General features: G+C 42.9%; 1 protein-coding gene across 1 annotated transcript; it reads right to left on the bottom strand.

Moving 5' to 3' along the window:
- Positions 1-1,281: 1,281 nt before the first annotated feature.
- On the bottom strand, positions 1,282-13,207 carry F7 (coagulation factor VII). The gene is made up of 8 exons (XM_024219548.3): positions 13,071-13,207; positions 10,220-10,380; positions 9,831-9,855; positions 9,627-9,740; positions 8,429-8,569; positions 4,595-4,701; positions 3,372-3,492; positions 1,282-2,259 (listed from the first exon to the last, which is right to left on the bottom strand). Exons 1-8 carry the CDS (start codon positions 13,171-13,173, stop codon positions 1,718-1,720), a joined length of 1,314 nt encoding a protein of 437 aa, XP_024075316.2. The 5' UTR covers positions 13,174-13,207; the 3' UTR covers positions 1,282-1,717.
- Between the last annotated feature and the right edge of the window lie 4,679 nt (positions 13,208-17,886).

The following is a 17,886-nucleotide window of genomic DNA, read 5'->3' as shown; positions in this document are numbered from 1 at the left end:
TCAATTGAACAAATCCCACTGTCAGGAAATTTGTCAGGATATTTTGCCTCAATCTTCCTTTTTATATTTTCACCCCATTGCACCTAGGTAGCACCCCATTAAACAATTGCTTCCTTTGAGTTCACACCTTTGATACCTTTCACACTCTGCCTCAATCATTTATTTAGCCACGATACACATATTAAAATTGTAGTTAAAATGTCCTTTGTAAAGCCGTCCATCTAGCCCCCTTGTCATTTTGCGTTTTTTTCTGAATACACTCCAGTTTGTCAGTATCTTTCTGTAAATGAGCGGGCCAGAAGTTAACATAACATTCACAATGGAGCCCTACATAGAGGAACTATTAACTCTCTGCTCCAAGACGTCCTGTCTCAAGAATCTCGAAATGAACTGGATTGTTGTTTTTTTAACTGCCTCATTGCAAAGTTATGCTTTATTTGCTGGTCACTATAACCTATAGGCATGTTCTGCATTATTACTTTCCAGATTTCTCACCCACCACTAAATAGCTGTGATCTGGATTATCTTTTCCTCCAGATATATTAGTTTTCATTTTTCCAAGATGGATATTCCTTCATTATTTTCTTCCATTTTAAAAAAATCTCTCTAGGTCCCTTTACATTATTATCTCTTCGTCCTTACTGGAATTTGCTGCTCTTCCCAATTCAATGGCATCTGCAGTTTTGAATATGATCCGTATACTGTATCATTAATGAAGATGTTAAATAAAATGAGACCCAACATAGTATGGATCGCTGCAGAACCCCCCTAAATATCTTCCCATCTCAGTGAATTACCATGTTTCATTAATTTACTGTTCTTCAGCCAATCCCTGTGACAGTGCTGCTATTCAGACGGATTTGAATTAATTTGGAGAGTAAATTATTTTCTAAAATTCTGATCTATTATATCTACCTTTCTTCCTTAATATATTATGTTGTCTTCATAATGACATTTGGAGACATATTTTCAAAGAAACCACAGTGCAGCCTCTCATTGTGCATTCACAATTTTTCATATACTATCAATTGCACGTGAAAACAATTATTGGCACGTGCAACCAGCAATAGCCTGTGCTATGCAGGAGGTCAGAACATAGTTCTGGCCTTAAAATGTATCATTCTACACACACAAATGACAAAAGCCACAGTTTGAACACTGTTGCTGTACGGGGCTGCATAATAAGTATTCCAATTCCCTTTGTTCTCATAATGTAATAATGTTATACCAGAGCAAAGTTACCTTAAAGTCAGATGTACCAGTCAAAAATATGGGTCAATATTATAATTGTTAGCAATATTACTTTATTATTTGATGTAAGAAAAATGAAACTAAGCCCTCAGTAAAGACTTAGAAACCTGGAAAGAATCTTTTCCCGTTTCTTTGGTTCTGGAGTCTTAGGACAGATCACTCATGAAGATTTGACTTTTGCATTTGCAACTGTGATGTAATGTTATGGAAATATAATTTATAAATGTTACAACCTTCAAAAAGGTTGCTGCAGAGTAATTCCTCTTTTAAAATAATGTACAAACAATGCAGCCAGGTGAATGAGTAATGTGACTGAACAGGAAAGATATTGGTTTCAAATCATTATGTAAGTGTGTGGGTAATTTATTTAAGATCCGGAAAAATGCTAAACAGGGAAGTGTCCCAGGTGGGACTCAAAGACAACTCTGCAATTTGGAAACGTTCTGACTAGAGGAAGCCTGGCAGCTTATGAATCCATGTGATTGTTTAACCATTCGAGATATTTAGACACCCTTGTGTAAACCCCGTAAGTGCCTTTGGTAGCACACCCCTTCCCCCAGCTGACAATCCCTGTCAGAAACCAGGTGGTGTTGTACTTTGTCGCATGAGGTCCGCCGCTGTCCCCCTTGCAGGAGTCTTTAGTCCCACTGAGGTCTCCTGCACAGAACATGTTCTCTGTAATAGTTAAGTTGGCCTCACGTATACACTCTTGTGTCTTTACACGTGGAACATCAACTCTCATAAGAACTGCAGCAGTAGCACCTCCTTCTATTAGACGCCCCCATCCACTCACTGTGGAGAACCTAATGGAGGACAGCTCAGACACTGCAAACTGTTTCTCGGGCAAACATATCGGTACCACATAATCACTGAAGTTAACAGGCGCCTCCAGGCGCAGCAAGGCAATGTCATGGTCAGTTGTTCGTGGAATATATTTTTCATGAATTATGATTTCAGAAACCTTCCTTTCTTGCTCCCCTTCATCCTCATGATCGATTATGTGTTCACCTAGAAAAGGAATTAAACCCGTCAGGTTCACATAAATAGTAAGCTCCTTAACTCCACACAGCTCTTATGGAAAGAGATCACTAAGCTGATATTTCTTCTCTTCTTACTACATTTCCATGGCCACTACTGAATCCTGCATTGCTCATTCTTTTCTGTGGTTCAGCAGAGACAGTACTTGTTTCTCCTAGAGCCTCTTCCTTCATTCCAGCTTTCTCCCTTGACAGAAGACGTGGAATAGGGTTCAGTGACAGAATTACAGCAGAAGCAAGCAGAGTAAGGGTGCAGCTCCAAGAGGGCCTATTACTGCATTAGAACTATCCAGCTTGGCTGTTCCAAGACTAAATTCTAGCACAGAAAAGACTAGACTAGGTTCCATGACAAGGTTATATCTATAACCTAAGTACCAGACACTGGGAGCCAAATTCATCCTGAGTGTAACTCCACTGGCATCTGCATTTCCCAGCAGTGGGAGAGAAGTAATCAGAGTGCCACCTCCACAGCATGTACCCCACTTTCCCCCACACCTTGAAGGATCCATGGGCTAATGAGGGAGTGGGTCAAGAACGGGAGGGACTGAGGGGTTGACGCTGATTGTCCATGGAGAAAACCTTTCCTCTACCACTCCTTGACGGCAGAGTTCCTCCTGGAGTCATGCTGCTAACTGGCCCTGACTGCCACTGCCCCCAAACCCTTCTCAAGGCTGGGTTCCAGGGTGCAGAGGCAGATGCCATTCACACCTTTGCACTCTGCACTGTAATTAATCTGTTCACCCATCCCCATTACAATGGGGGTAATTCAGCAACTTTGATCCCAACCGTAGAACTGTCATTTTGTAAAACTTCTGGTTTTTGAGACTTACATTATGGCCGAGAGGACATTTAGGAATCGCTAACTGCTCCTGTTGTAAGCAAGCAGATGGCCATTGTATTTGTAATCAGTTTTTGACAGATATTGGTTGTATTTAACCCTTCCAAATGTTTGCAGAGTCACACCATGTAAATATGGCATAACTCCACTGACTTGGGAGGAATCACTCTGGATTTACCCAAGCGAAGCTGACAACAAATTTTGGGCCACAAAGTTTGAAAAAGTGAGGCAAGCGAAAGACGTACCCAGTTTTACTTGGAGCTGTTCGGGATGTGTGTTCTCTAAGCAGTGAGCGGCAGTAACCACCCAGCTTGGTCCCACCAGGGAACCCCCACACTTTGGTTTCTCATTCTCTATTAGCAGAGCCTGAAATATGCAAAAGAAACTTTTATGTTACACCAATTTGTTTGACCTGAAATTCTATAGAATTTACAGAGAACATTAGTCTTACTTAGCCTGCAAGGACCATGTGTAGTCATCATTTTCCTAACTGCTGATTGGTGAAGTTACCATTTGATCTTCAAGGCAGGGACTAATGTGCATAGCCCAGGGGGATCTAGGTTTTTAGACTAATCATTTTAGTAACTCAGGCTTAAAGTAATTCAGGGGGTACCGGAACTAGGCATCCAACTTCTGTTGAAAGTCAATAGGAGTTGAGCACTTAACTCCCTTAGGGCTCTTTGAAAATCCCAGCCTCAGATGCAAACACATTTATAAGGAGGCTGTAAATGCTCATGCTGAGTAGCTCCTTAATCTACAAGCAAAAGTATCATGTCAAGACTACTCATGGAAGAAGGTACACAGAGAGAGTAAAGGTGTCAGCATCTGAGATCTTGGCAATGTTTGTATGTCTTGTGCTTTGCCTTTTCGGAATTTAAATCTTTCACAGGAATGTGTTTGGATCTAAATTACTAAAATTATTAGTCCTGAAATAAAGGGTTTTATTGTCCTATTTGCTGAAAGAGAAACTTCGTGCCTGGCTCCAAAGTAGACAATTGACAACTTGGGTACTCTACACACAGAATTTAGGGAGAGTTTTGCATTGCTACTCTCTCTCTCTCTCTATTTTATTCCCTCATGCTTGAACAGACCATTCGCACCAATTACATGGAAAGTGTGAAGGGAAAAAAATCTTCCATGGGACAATTTTGCTAGCATATGTTATTGATTCTGCCTATTTTGCCCAAGAGTTCACATCCCAGTAACTACAGCCAACAGGCTTGTGGGCAATCTCAGTAATAAGGCCAAGGACTGGATGGGCAGGGCATGGAGGAGGCTGAATTGCCATTTCATGCCTGGAAAAGCAGTCACTCCAGCCGAGGGTGGCAGTGGGTGGGGAGCTTGCATTACCTTTAGCTGTGCCCTAGCTGTTCTGTGGCTGAACAGAGGGGTTTGTTATCCAGCACTGTCCATCCAGCACCTTTCCCAAGGACTCAGTTGATGACAAAAAATGAAATAGAAGACTCACCTGCCACGGACATTCACCTGGAGGACAGACATAACCACCTACAATTCTCCCCCGCTGAGTTGTGTTTTGCTTTGCCAAAACAGGTATTTTCCCACATGGGTATTCCACTGTGAAAAATAACAAATACATCACAGTAATAAGTGTGATTAAATACAATGAAATCCACTGGAAACACACAGGGCCAAATTCTCTGCTAGGGTTACTCCAGAAAACTCCCTCTATGAGACATGTCAGCAGAGAATTCAGCCAATAGTCTAGTGGTGTTGCTAATCACAGCGTATTTTAAATCACCCAGTGAGTAAATGCTTTTTTCTGACTGGACACTGCCCACAAGTGGTGTTACCTTACAACATAGACCCATTGGTTAAGAAGTTGCACTCAGGTACCACAGGAGGCTCAGAAAAAGGCATCGATATAGTGTGTTTGGTGCCCCTTTAATCCCTCAAGGTTTTTTCATGATGATCTTTTAAAGCGGGCAGGACAAGGGGCTCTCTTTGAATCCTCCATGACACCTGATCTGCTGCTACTAAACTTCCCGTCCCTCCCCGCTCCAAAACTGCTGACCTCCTGAGGTGCACATGGAGAAGTCCCGTCTCCTGTCCACTTAGGTAGCAAGGCCCTATGTTCTCTGTGACAAGTGGCATCTAAAACCTGCAGGATTCTGCAGCACTCTGAGGATGAAATCCTGATCCCACTGAAGTCAATTCTGGCCCCTGAAGCAGCAGACAGGAAATTCCAGGACAGACTCAGGTAAATTAGGTTGTTAGTGAATTAAATAGGAATATAAATAACACAATTAGTATCTCATTGATTTATTTGAACATTAAATTCAATATAATTTGTGCTGCCCCCAAATGATCAGTGTTGTCACAGTCCCTGGGTAGGCTGACCCAGCTGAGACCTTTTTCCAGTCCCCCTAGTGTACCCCTTTCCACTGGCACAGCCAGGTTTTGCAGCTAGGGTGGGGCATACGTCATTGGTGTTGCCACCTTCAGCTATACCTGGTGGCTTGCTAATTTCACACATTATCATGCCTGCTACACGCTCTGCCCCTGAACTGCAACCATAAACCCATCTCGGAGCAGAAGGGAGGCCACAGGGGACGGTGTGGGGAGGAGGCGGCTGGAGAGCAAGGCCGCACTGCACTCACCCTGCAGTGATGGGTCTTGGCCCACGGGGTGGGGCCCAGTTCCTCACTATGGGTGTTACAACCTGGCGTACAGGGTCACAGCGCCATTCGGGTTTGGCCCAGCCACCCCTCCATCATGATGGAGGGGCAGCTAGGATAAATTTGAGTGAGTGGTGCTGTGACATAGTGTATGGGGTCACCACACTATGTAACCCTTTGTGCCATGTTGCAATGCCCAGAGCAGGGAGCCAGGCCCAGCCTTGCAGCACAGGAGTTGCCACTGACAGGTGGGTGTGAGGTGGGCTCGTTCTCCAGCCGCATATGAAAATTTGGGTCATACACTTCTTTTTGTCAAGTGCATAATATGCTTGAAAAGGAGTCACACTTACACACACCTAAAGGCAGCCGGGGGAAGGGGGGGGGGGGAAAGAGATGTCCCCGTCCTCCCACTAGTAGCTTCATCACTTCCCCTTTTAAGTGACAGGCCTGTACCTCCACTTCTCTTTGGGATGAGACTCCACAATCCAATCACTCCCTGACTGGGTGTCCAGGTGGCACCCCTCTGGTTGCCAACCCTGACACCTAGCACATCCTATGGGCTTGGCATCTGCACGAGTTTCCCTTTGGGCACCTGTAAGTAGGGCCACAGAAGCAGCTTCCCCAAAAGAAGTAGGATTTATTTTGCCGATAGGTGCACAGTACTCAGAAAAATGGATTTACAACAACAGAGGCCTACACCCCAACTGCCTCACCTATACTTGGCCTTCTCCTCAAGGTTGTAAGTAGACATGAGTCAGCCATGGTGCTCCCCATTGTATTTGGGGACTGTGTTACAGCATGCCTGCTGCAGATCCCTGACTCTCAGTCTGCCTGTGTCTTCCTGCAGCACCTGACAGCCCTTTCTCCCCCTCCCTTTCTGTAGGGTAGCTCTGTTAACAGATTGGTGTCTTCTGATTTCCAGATTCTCAGCCTTTGTAAAACATCTCTGTAGCCAGGATAGGCCATAAACCTGGCTCTTGTATTTGAGTGTTTTCTGGGGTGCATCTTCTAGGCCATTGTTTTACCTTTCCTGCCTACTTCCTTTAACAACCCCTTTTCATCTAACTCTAATCATTCAGGCAGGGTAATGTCACCAAGGCCTCATTTACACAGCAATTAAACACTTGGGACTGGTCCGGGTCAGCTGACTCAGACTCACTGGAGATCAGGCTGCTGGGCTATAAAATTGCTGTGGAGTTGTTCGGGCTTGGGCTGCAGCCGAGACTCTGGGACTTCAGCCCTAGCCTGAACGGCTACACCATATAGCCAGAGCCGCCCCTGAGTCAGCTGATCCAGGCCAGCCACAGTTGTTTAATGGGGGAGGAATAGCTCAGGGGTTTGAGCATTGGCCTGCTAAACCCAGGGTTGTGAGTTCAATCCTTGAGGGGGCCATTTAGGGATCTGGGGCAAAAATCTATCTGGGTATTGGTTCTGCTTTGAGCAGGGGATTGGACTAGATGACCTCCTGAGGTCCCTTCCAACCCTGATATTCTATGATACTGAGGGGCATATGAAGTTTATAAACAATAAAATGTGATGCAGATTTTGGTATTGAAAATGCATAATGGCATTGTAGAAGTTGTCAGAGGGAACTGGAGAGTCTGACATCGGGGTAGGAACTTTTGCTACATGGGAAGGCAAGGAAGGCGGTCTTGATTTTATGGAATCAAGGAGACAACTGATGATTTGATCACTGAGGAAGGGAAACATTTTATTTTCTTCCCCATTTTGGCTGGGTCAGAGGTTTGTGGTGAGTCTTGAATTCCTTGGTCCTCATCCCAACAACCCTAAACAGAAACCAACTGCCCCACTCCAATACCTGCTGCAACCACCAAGAATGGAGAAGCACGTTATTGGATTGATGTTTCTTAGTGAAATCATTTCCAATATTGACACCCCAATTGTTCAATTGTTACCATTAGTCTTCAGTGTCAATACCCCGGTGAGATGAATGGGAGCAAGTCACTCCTCTCAGAACTACTGGTCCAGGCATTCTGTAGACTCAAGCGCGCACCACTGCAGCGGTTTACACTCAGTTCATGCTCTAAAGGTTTCCATTGCGGTCATAAGAGCTACGGGGGAAATTTACCAACGCATAAAGGGCAGCTAGACACCCAACTCCTTCTGAAAGTAAATGGGAGTTAGGTGCCTGGCTCCCATTTCAGCTTTGAAAATCTCCCCCTTAATATTTTGAAAATAAAAGCTGATGTTTTGGAGCATAATTATATAGCAACTTGAAAAAAAGAGCATAGATGCAGTTATTCATGAGGCCACATAATCACATGGTACCCAGGCCTGTGCTCAAAGGAGCAATTTGATACATTTAATCCCTTGCTCCACTAATGAAATAATTTAGGTAGGGATTTTCCAAGAGAGTTTGGCACTCATTAATTTCCCCCCGACTTAAAAAACCCAGCTGTAGTTTGTTATCTCTTCAGATGAGTGCTATTCCCTAGAGAAGAGTACCCAAATTTGTTGGTCTTATTCAGTAGTAAAAAAGAGCACAAATTTCTCACTGGTTTTATTAGGGTTATTCCTGTCTTGACTCATATGTTGAAATAAAGCATCTGTTAATTGGATAAGAATTGACATCTCCTGGAGACAACTGTAAAAAGAAGTTACCCATCAAATATGTTGCTGTAGTGACTTGCTTTGCATAACCTTACCTTGGGGAGTACAGGACACCTCATCACTTGCTAGTACGTAACCCTCTGCACAAAAGCATTGTCGTATCATGGTTGGACTGTCAATGCAATAATGTTCACAGTGACCATTTTCATTAATGCACGTCGGTTTGTCAATCAGATCTAAATACGTAAAAAGACCACATTAGTTCCTGAATGTGGTGTCTTGTGTTTAACTCGAGTTAATTATGTTCGTAAATTTTGACCAAGAGTGACCTGCAACTCAGTAATGTTGATATATTGATAGAGAAAGCTGCTTCTGGTAGGCAAATATTAATGACAGAGTTGTACAGAACTGGGAACTAAATACTCCGGCACAAATTAAAGAGATCAAAAAATGCACCAAAATCAGACAGTGATTGCCATTCAAAATAATTAGCATTTGTCAACAGTTACCACAATATGGTATCTGAGATAGAGCAATACTCACAATAATTAGAATAGGATATCACTGCAGTAACATATGGTAACTGTTGTCAAATATGTCTATTTAAAAATCATAACCACGGTATTCCTTTCACCCAGGGCCGGCTCCAGCATTTCTGCCGCCCCAAGCAAAAAAAAAAGCCGCGATCGGCGGCGGCAGTTCAGCGGCAGGTCCTTCGCTCCTAGAGGGAGTGAGGGACCTGCCGCCCCCTAATTGCCGCAGGTGCCGCCCCTCTCCCTTGGCCGCCCCAAGCACCTGCTTGTTAAGCTGGTGCCTGGAGCCGGCCCTGCTTTCACCCACAGCAGTGCACTGGGAAGGCCATAGGATAATCCACTGCAGACCTTTCTTCTGGAGAAAAGACATGTCTGAATGGTCAGTAATTCAAGCAGTCTGAATGGCTGAACATTTATGGGTGTTTTAGAATAATTATTATTATTTATCCAGTACTTTGAATTGTACCTGCCCCAGAGACACGAGCTGCTACCATGTGGGACAAACAAACAGAGGTTGAAAAAGTGAACTTAGAAGATCTACACTAATGATTATATGGCTACTATGTAGAGTGACTGCAATACCTGTTTGCTGAATGCTTTATGAAACATAGCAGTTTTAACTGTGTCAGCAACCTCTTCTCTGCTAGAACGATGCCCAGTAATAATGTTTGTTAATTTTAAAAAGGACTGGTAGCAATGTATTTATCAGAGCAGCTTGCATTTGCATAGTGTTTTGTTTTTTAAAGATTTAATACCTGACCTTTTTCACAGTTTTTGCCCTTATACTCCTCAGGGCAAAGGCAAACGTAAGCCTGAAATTGGTCAACACATGTCCCACCATTCTGACAGGGGTTAGAGTCACACTGATTGGCATCTGGAAAAACACACAGTATCAGTAAGGCTCACAGGAAGGATTGCAATGGTGCAATTTCAGTAATTATTAGAACACACGAAATTCTCATACCAACATAATTCTGCCAGAATTCCATCTGGAAGAAAGAGGAAAAAAGGGCATAAGGAATTAGCCAGACAATATTATGCATCATTTCATGTACAAAGGATAAGTACATTGTCTAATACCATAACAAATTATAGAGGTATAGCACATGGATAGTTGAAGGGTGAATAAAGTTGTGGCTACTTAGAGAACATGCCTAAAATTTAACACAATATTAATTTGCAGCTCTCTGTATATTTTAAGACAGAGGTAATAGAAGTACTATATTAGACACTTTTCAGCTCTCAGGGCTTAAGGATCAAAATCCATTTATTTTTCTACTAATAAGATGGGAAGATGCAAGACAAAAATCAGGCCAACAGAAGACCCCTGAGCCAGTGCTACCCCTTACTTACTGTCCTTTTAACATCTTGGAAGATTTCTCTGGCTTCTTCATATGAACACACTTCTTCAAAGCACTCCCGTTGTAGCGATCCTATTTTTAACTCTTCAAAGAGGCTATTCGCTCTTCTTTGTCTTTTCAGCAAGCTGTTTGCCTGCTCCTGCTTTAAGAAGACTGAAAAATTGAAGTAATTGGAACTCTGCATACACATTTTCTCTCTCCAGAAATAAAGTACTGTAGAACTTCAGAGTTACGAACTGACCAGTCAACCACACACCTTGTTTGGAACCGGAAGTACGCAATCAGGCAGCAGCAGAGAACAACAACAACCCCCCCCCCCCCCCCCAGTAAATACCGTACAGTACTGTGTTAAATGTAAGCTACTAAAAAAATAAAGGGAAAACAGCATTTTTCTTCTGCATGGTAAAGTTTCAAAACTGTATTAAGTCAATGTTCAATTGTAAACGTTTGAAAGAAGAACCATCACATTTTGTTCAGAGTTACGAACAACCTTCATTCCTGAGGTGTTTGTAACTCTGAAGTTCTAGTGTAAGCCAATGAGATTTCAGCTTCCTTTACTTTTTTAAATTTGGGCTGTTTGCAACAATGTTTAGAGCAGGCCAGGCCAGGCCAAGCACATTCCATTGTGCAACATTGCACAATCTTGTAGAGACATTATTTACCTACCCTGCTGCACATGAGGTAAAGTGACAGATCCTAGATTTTTATGTAGGCCAAAGCTTTCGAGAAAATGGTAGTGATTCTAGAATTATAGCAGTTCTTCATCCAAATAATCCATGAAGACTTACCATGCACCACTTGGTAGGTTTAAACAAAAGTAGGACAGGATTTCCTTTAGTTCTGGCAGCCAAACAGCAACACTGCTGAGAATTAGACAAGTGGCATGTAGCCTCTCATATTTACCCAATTTATCTGCCTACCCTTGTGTTTTACTATATTTTCCATATAAACTCACTTGGTAAGATAAAGATCTTTGGATGGATCACAACTTTTCCAGACTCCCAATCCCCTCCACCACTACCCCCACTCCATTCCCCCACTACTTTTATCTACTCTTACCTTCTTTGGCCTAGCTGGATGGAGTCCATGGGCCACTAATGGTCCATAAAGCATAGTTTGAGAACAACTGCTCTAATTTATTCCCACTTACTTTTCTTCTGAAAAGACTCTGGGCCACGGCAATACCTTTGCCAGTAAAGGAGAGCAGGGTCAGTTTCCGTTCTGAGCCATTCATTGCCATGCCTTTGCACCAGCTAGAGGAGCTTGTATGTGGCTTCTAAACTCAGCAAACCAGTACCACGTGGCACTCTTCCTGGCAGTCTCAGCCAGGGTTAATGGGCAAGGAGAGCAGAAGTCGGACTGGAGTGGTACGCAAGATAGCACATCTCTTGTCTACACCAGTTTGTGAATAATGTGAACTTTCTTTTTAAAAAGAGTTATGGTTGTGGTGTAGTGGAAACCCAGTCCTGACTGGTGCCTTTAGGCACTACTGTTAAACAAATACTAAATTGATATATAATGATAACTGATAATAAATAATGCAGCTCAGTGTATTTCTGAATCTCTACACAGTAGACTCTAAAATCAGTCAGTCTGTGAGGTGTACAATGTTCTACCACATATTAATTAAACATTACTTCTGAAGCCTAATGACGACAATTTAAATGACAATATTGCTCACTATTCCACTTCTGAGCATTTTGGCAAAAACATGCAACTACTCTGGGATGGTGGGCAAAGTTGGGGATAGAGGATGGAGCTTGAGCAGAGTACTTCCAATCCATTCCCTCGCCAAGATAATTCCTAATGGAGAATGAACTGTCTTGCACTTGGAGATATCTCTGCAGGGCAGTGCCGAGCCACACTGATGGGATGGGGTGGGGAAGTTTGCACTGGTCATGATACTTATAATAGGGGACTTCAGTCTCCTGGTCTACCAGCCTCCACATCAGCATTAACATCATAGAAATATACATTCATTTAAAAAAATCATTTTTCAAAAAAATAAATAAAATAGGGATTACTATAGATCCCCTACCACGATAATTACCTTCTGTATAGTATTTGCTGCATTACACACAGCACAATGTCTTTTGCTTATGTTCACGTCAGGTTTTATCCTTTCAGTATGTTGAGTATTGTTATTTTTAAATTCTTTGCATTTCTTACTGCATTTGTCCTTGTTAATTTATTAAAGTAAAGGAATACCTATCTATCTAAGGGCGCGCGCACGCACACCTCTTTCTCTATACTATGGAGAAGTATTGGAATCATCGAGAATTTTCTTTTTTTTATTTTTTCTAAAATGTTTGATCACCATTGCTGAAGAGTGTCAGTCTGTGGATAGTCTGAGCTCTATGATCACTAGTGCCCTTTGGTTCCCTGGGAGCTGATTTTGAGGCACATATTAAAGACTGAATTTTCAGTTGCCTTGGTTCACCCTCATATTATACTACATTGTTTGTAATATCCCCTTTGTAAATTCTTGTGTATTGAATGAGAACGACTGATCATTGATTCTCTGCTTTTAAAATACCACATATAGGCTTGAATTCCTGCTGGTTTCATCTAGTAGGCAGGTAGTTGATGGTCTGTAGCTTTCTGTATGATGAGATAACTTACACATATGAGCCTAGAAACAATTTTTCCCAATTGACACAATAAGTGCATGAACACAATCGCCAGTCAAAACAATGAGCACATTACAACACTGTGCAGACTTGAATACATTCATTAGTAATCTTTATGTACAGCCATTGCTGTGGACGATCCAGCACTCTTCACAAGAAAATCATTTGACTAACAATACAATAATAATCATTACAGCAGTTTCTGGGACATACCTGCAGCTGGCAAAAGAGGAAGCAGCAGCAAAAAGCAGAGAAGCAAAACCAAGTAGTGGCTGGAAACCATGATGGCACTGAAAAGCCAGTGTCCCAATATCATGTTGACATTTCAGCAAGAACTGCATGGTGAAAGATCTCTGTTTCAAAGGCTTTGACCTGGAGGAGTGGTTGGGGAGTCATTAAACAGAACGAGCTGAAACTCATGCAAATAATTCTATTCATGAAGAAACATACAAACAAATCCCTCAATATGTTCTCTTAAAAATAGGAAAAGACCTTGGTTGAGAGGAATTCCCATTCATAGTGTGAAACGGCCATGCTGATTATTGTGAATGTTGCAGTGTGTTCTTATTAACAATCCAGAAGACTATTAAATGTGAAACGTAAGTGCCAAATTGCAGGCCTCAGCCTGAATCGCACAACATTACATTTTGTACATAGCCATCCGAGAAGTTTGCACACGAATCAGAAAGCCAAGATTAGGCTGATTGTGGTCAAGGTAAAGATTTGCAGTATCTTTGAATGTGGTCACATTGTTGATGCTTTAAAATGTACCATGCTCTTTTTCTTCTTGGTCCCCAGTGGAAACCCTGAACCGCTGACTGACTTTATAGTGTGACACTAATTAACTAACAAGAAATACCAGGTTCCGCTTTGCTCTCTTTTTGTTGCAGTGAAGGAGCTGTGTACCTTATCACCATGTACTACTACACAAAGGACTTAAGTTATATTGGAAAGAAAAGAAGAGGAGTGGAGCAAAATTCCATTTAATTAATAATTGTAGTGGTTTGACTGAATCGACAGATAAAGTTGTATCAGGAAAATAAGCATTCCTACGAATTCATGTATATCAAGGGCTAATGGTATCAGAACACACAGTTTACAAAATTCTTAAGTAAAGATTTGACTAAGATATCAGCAAGGTTAGGAGCATGTTTGTCAGTGGGGATTGGAGCATTCCATAGGGCCTGGTGTATTTTCCAGTCGATTCTTCACTTTATTTAGGATAAAGGAAAGCAGCTCTTCTGTGCACGTCACAACAATGAAAGGAAGAGCAGTTTTTATACTATTGCCAGCTCTCATCATCATGTCCCTGCAGAAGTTATGAATGATTAGCGAAGAAGAAATCTCTCATCTGAGAAGTCTAAGATCCCAGCCCAACTATTTGCATATTATTTACACTGTTCCTGTAACTTAGCCTTTATGTACAGTGATGTACATCCTTTTTGGGCATCTGGTTTACAATATAGAAAAAACTGCCCTTTTAGGGCATCTTTTGTTTATTGGAATCTGGCTAATTCCGAGAAAGCTCATTTCCTGGGATTTTCAGGGGCTAATCATGGGTGGTGTTCCAGGGAAGAGGGAGGGAGTTTGACTGCTGGAAGACATGAGAAGTTATAACATAGGAGCCCCAAAATACTCCACCTCTCCACTATTGGAAGTCCCCTTCATGCCCCAGCTTCCCCTCCCCTAATATAATCCCCTCCCTGTCCTTCCAGTTCCCAACCTCTCCTTTGGCCTGGAACTAGCTAGGGAGATCATGGGGGAGAAAATCATGGTTGGCATTCAGAGGAAAAACCACCTGGAGAAGTGCTGATCAGCAGGGAATTGGGGCTGCTGGCAGAAGCAAGGCAGGTGAGGAGTAGGAGATGAGGTGAGCCTGTGGAGGGGTCTGCTACTTAGTGGGGAGGTTGCTGTGGGCTCTTGGGGTGGGTAGACAAGGTGGGAGAGACCTTGTATTCAGGGAAAGAGATGAGGGGACAGAGGAGGGAGACTAAACTGGGAAGGAAATCTGTCTCCACTGAGGGTGGGTCAGGGGATAGGAGTAGAGACTGAAGCTGTGTTTACTTGTTTGCAGCTCTCAGTGTCGAGCAGCAAGACCACATTCTTAGCCTCAGTTTTCCAAGAGTTAAGATAAGAATAAGTTTGTCAGAGCCACTTTGCAATTTTTTTCATCTTATCTTCTTACAGCAGAAAAGCCATTTGTCCTGTCTGAGCGAGTCTCCTCCTGTCATGCAAGTGAGAGCATAGGGCCATGTAGCTGACATTTCTATATCTAGCACCACATGCAATGGCTTTTTTTTTTTTTTTTTTTTTGTGACTGCTTTGACTCACCCTGTAAAAATGATGGCACTTACACAAAAAAGCCCTAGGGTAGGAATTAATTACTATGTATTAGCTGGAGCACTTGCTTGGTGCCACATTTTGTCTTGTTGCTGAACCTCCATAACGGGCCAGTTGGAAGAAAAGATAGATGTTTGGGTATATAGCTCCCTCTTAACGCTTTTACTTAAAAAAAAAAAAAAAAAAAAAAAAAAAAAAAGCTGGTTTCACAAACCAGCATTTCTATATACTTCTGTGTACTAAGACTATATGGATTCCCATCTACTTTACTTCTAAATTAGATTTTGTTAAAAAAAAAATCTATAACATATCATACAATGGTATGTCATGGCTTTTGTACATTCTGTGCGATTGATGTGACATTTACAGTATTTGCCCTCATTTTCAGCAACAGAGTGGGGGCTATCCAGTTTATTTCACCCAATGCAGCATGTATGATTACCTGCCCTGTGGGCAGGTGGCGTATGTGTGCACTCGGTGCAAGGAGCTCCTGGCCCTCAGAGACCACGTACGGGCTTTGGAGACCAGTGTGGCTGAACTAGAGGAGCTAAGGGAGACAGAGGTACACAGATGAGACTTTCCGGGACACAGTAGAATGGTCCCACCCCCAGTCTGACATCCTCTGTGCTGTTGAGGAGGATGAAAGTCTCAGGAAAGGAGAACATCCAACTGGATCAGAGGGAAATGATCCCATAGTTGAGACTCTCCTTCCAGATGATGTTGTGGTATCCTCTCACACTGAGGATACCTCTCTCGGGGAGGGAACTCCAGTTATTAGGAAGAGATAGGTAATAATTATGGGGAGTTTGATCATTAGAAACATAGATCACCGGGTTTGCGATGACCGGGAGAACTGCATGGTGACCTGAAACCTTCGCACCAGGCAGGCAAATCTCTTGAGACATCTAGACAAACTTACGTGTAGTGCTGGGGAGGAGCCAGTGGTCGTGGTACATGTAGGTACCAATGACAAAAGGAAGGATAGGACAGCAGTCCTGGAGGCCAAATTTAGGCAGCTAGGTAAGCGATTGAAGTCCAGGACCTCCATGTAGCATTCTCTGAAATGCTTCCAGTTCCACGTGCAGGGCCAGTTAGACAGGCAGAACTGCAGGGTCCCAATATGTGGATGTAGGGAGGAGGGGTTTAGATTTATTAGGAACTGGGGAAACTTTTGGGAAAGGGGGAACCTATACAGGAAGGATGGGCTCCACTTAAACCAAAATGGAACCAGATTGGTGGCACTTAAAATTAAAAAGGTCATAGAGAAGTTTTTAAATTAAGGGCTGGGGGAAAGCTGACAGGTGCAGAGGAGCACGTGGTTCGGACAGACATATCCCTTAGGGGATGATCTATTAATAGAGATTCTTCATGTCCTAGTAAAGAGGAGAGAATGGAAGATGATAAAATACAGGCAGGATCTGATGAGAACCAGTCAAATGAAAGAGAGGCCCTTCAATTACATCATGTAATGGCAAACAGCTAAAAAGCAACAAGTTTTTAAAGTGCTTTTATACAAATGCCAGAAGTCTAAATAATAAGATGGGTGAACTAGAGTGCCTTGTATGAAATGAGGATATTGATATAAGAGGCATCACAGAAATGTGGTGGAATAACAATAATCAATGGGACACAGTAATACCAGGGTACAAAATATATCGGAAGGACAGAACAGGTCATGATGGTGTGGGAGTGGCTATATGTGAAAGAAAGCATAGAATCAAATGAAGTAAAAATCTTAAATGAACCAAACTGTACCATAGAATCTCTATGGATAGTAATTCCACGCTCTAATAATAAGTTTATAGCAATAGGGATGTGACAGCACAAGGGATATATTACCGACCACCTGACCAGGATGTTGATAGTGACTGTAAAATGCGCAGGTACCTCCCCTGAAACTCCCATTGGCCGCGGTTCCCCATTCCCAGCCAATGGGAGCTGTGGGGGGCAGTGCCTAGAGGCAAAGGCCCGGGGGCCGCAGGGACGTTGGGCCAGGCGTTGCTGAAAGTGACGCGGGGTCCTCGGCGCCGGGGGGGGGGGGTAATCCCCCGGGCCGGATCCAAAGTCCTGAGGGCCGTAGTTTGCCCACCCCTGCTTTAAAAAGTGGAAGTTAAATCCTAGTGAGGAAAATAGAAAGGAGCATAAACTCTGGCAAATGAAGTGTAAAAATATAATTAGGAAGGCCAAAAAAGAATTTGAAGAACAGTTAGCCAAAGACTCAAAAAGTAATAACATTTTTTTTTTAAATTACATTAGAAGCAGGAAGCCTGCTTAACCACCACTGGGGCCACTGGATGATTGAGAAGAGAAAGGAGCACTCAAGGATGATAAGGCTATTGCGAAGAAACTAAATGAATTCTTTGCATAAGTCTTCACGCCTGAGGATGTGAGGGAAATTCCCAAACCTGAGCCATTCTTTTTAGATGACAAATCTGAGGAACTGTCCCAGATTGAGGTGTCATTAGAGGAGGTTTTGGAATAAGAAGAAGTCACCAGGACCAGATGGTATTCACCTAAGAGTTCTGAACAGGGCTGGCTCCAGGCACCAGCCAACCAAGCACGTGGTTGGGGCGGCACCTTGTAAGGGGCGGCCAATCTTTGGGTGGCGGGGCGGCGCTTGGGGTTTTTTTTTGTTTCAGCAGGGCAGGGCAGGGTGGCATGGGGGGGGTTGTTTTGGCGGAGCGGCGCT

The sequence above is a fragment of the Terrapene carolina genome, unplaced genomic scaffold, assembly GCF_002925995.2.
Source record: "Terrapene carolina triunguis isolate 2854851 unplaced genomic scaffold, T_m_triunguis-2.0 Scaffold21, whole genome shotgun sequence".
Lineage (NCBI taxonomy): Eukaryota > Metazoa > Chordata > Testudines > Emydidae > Terrapene > Terrapene triunguis.
Note: the sequence above shows the minus strand (reverse complement) of the source record. Positions and strands in the feature narration are given on the sequence as shown.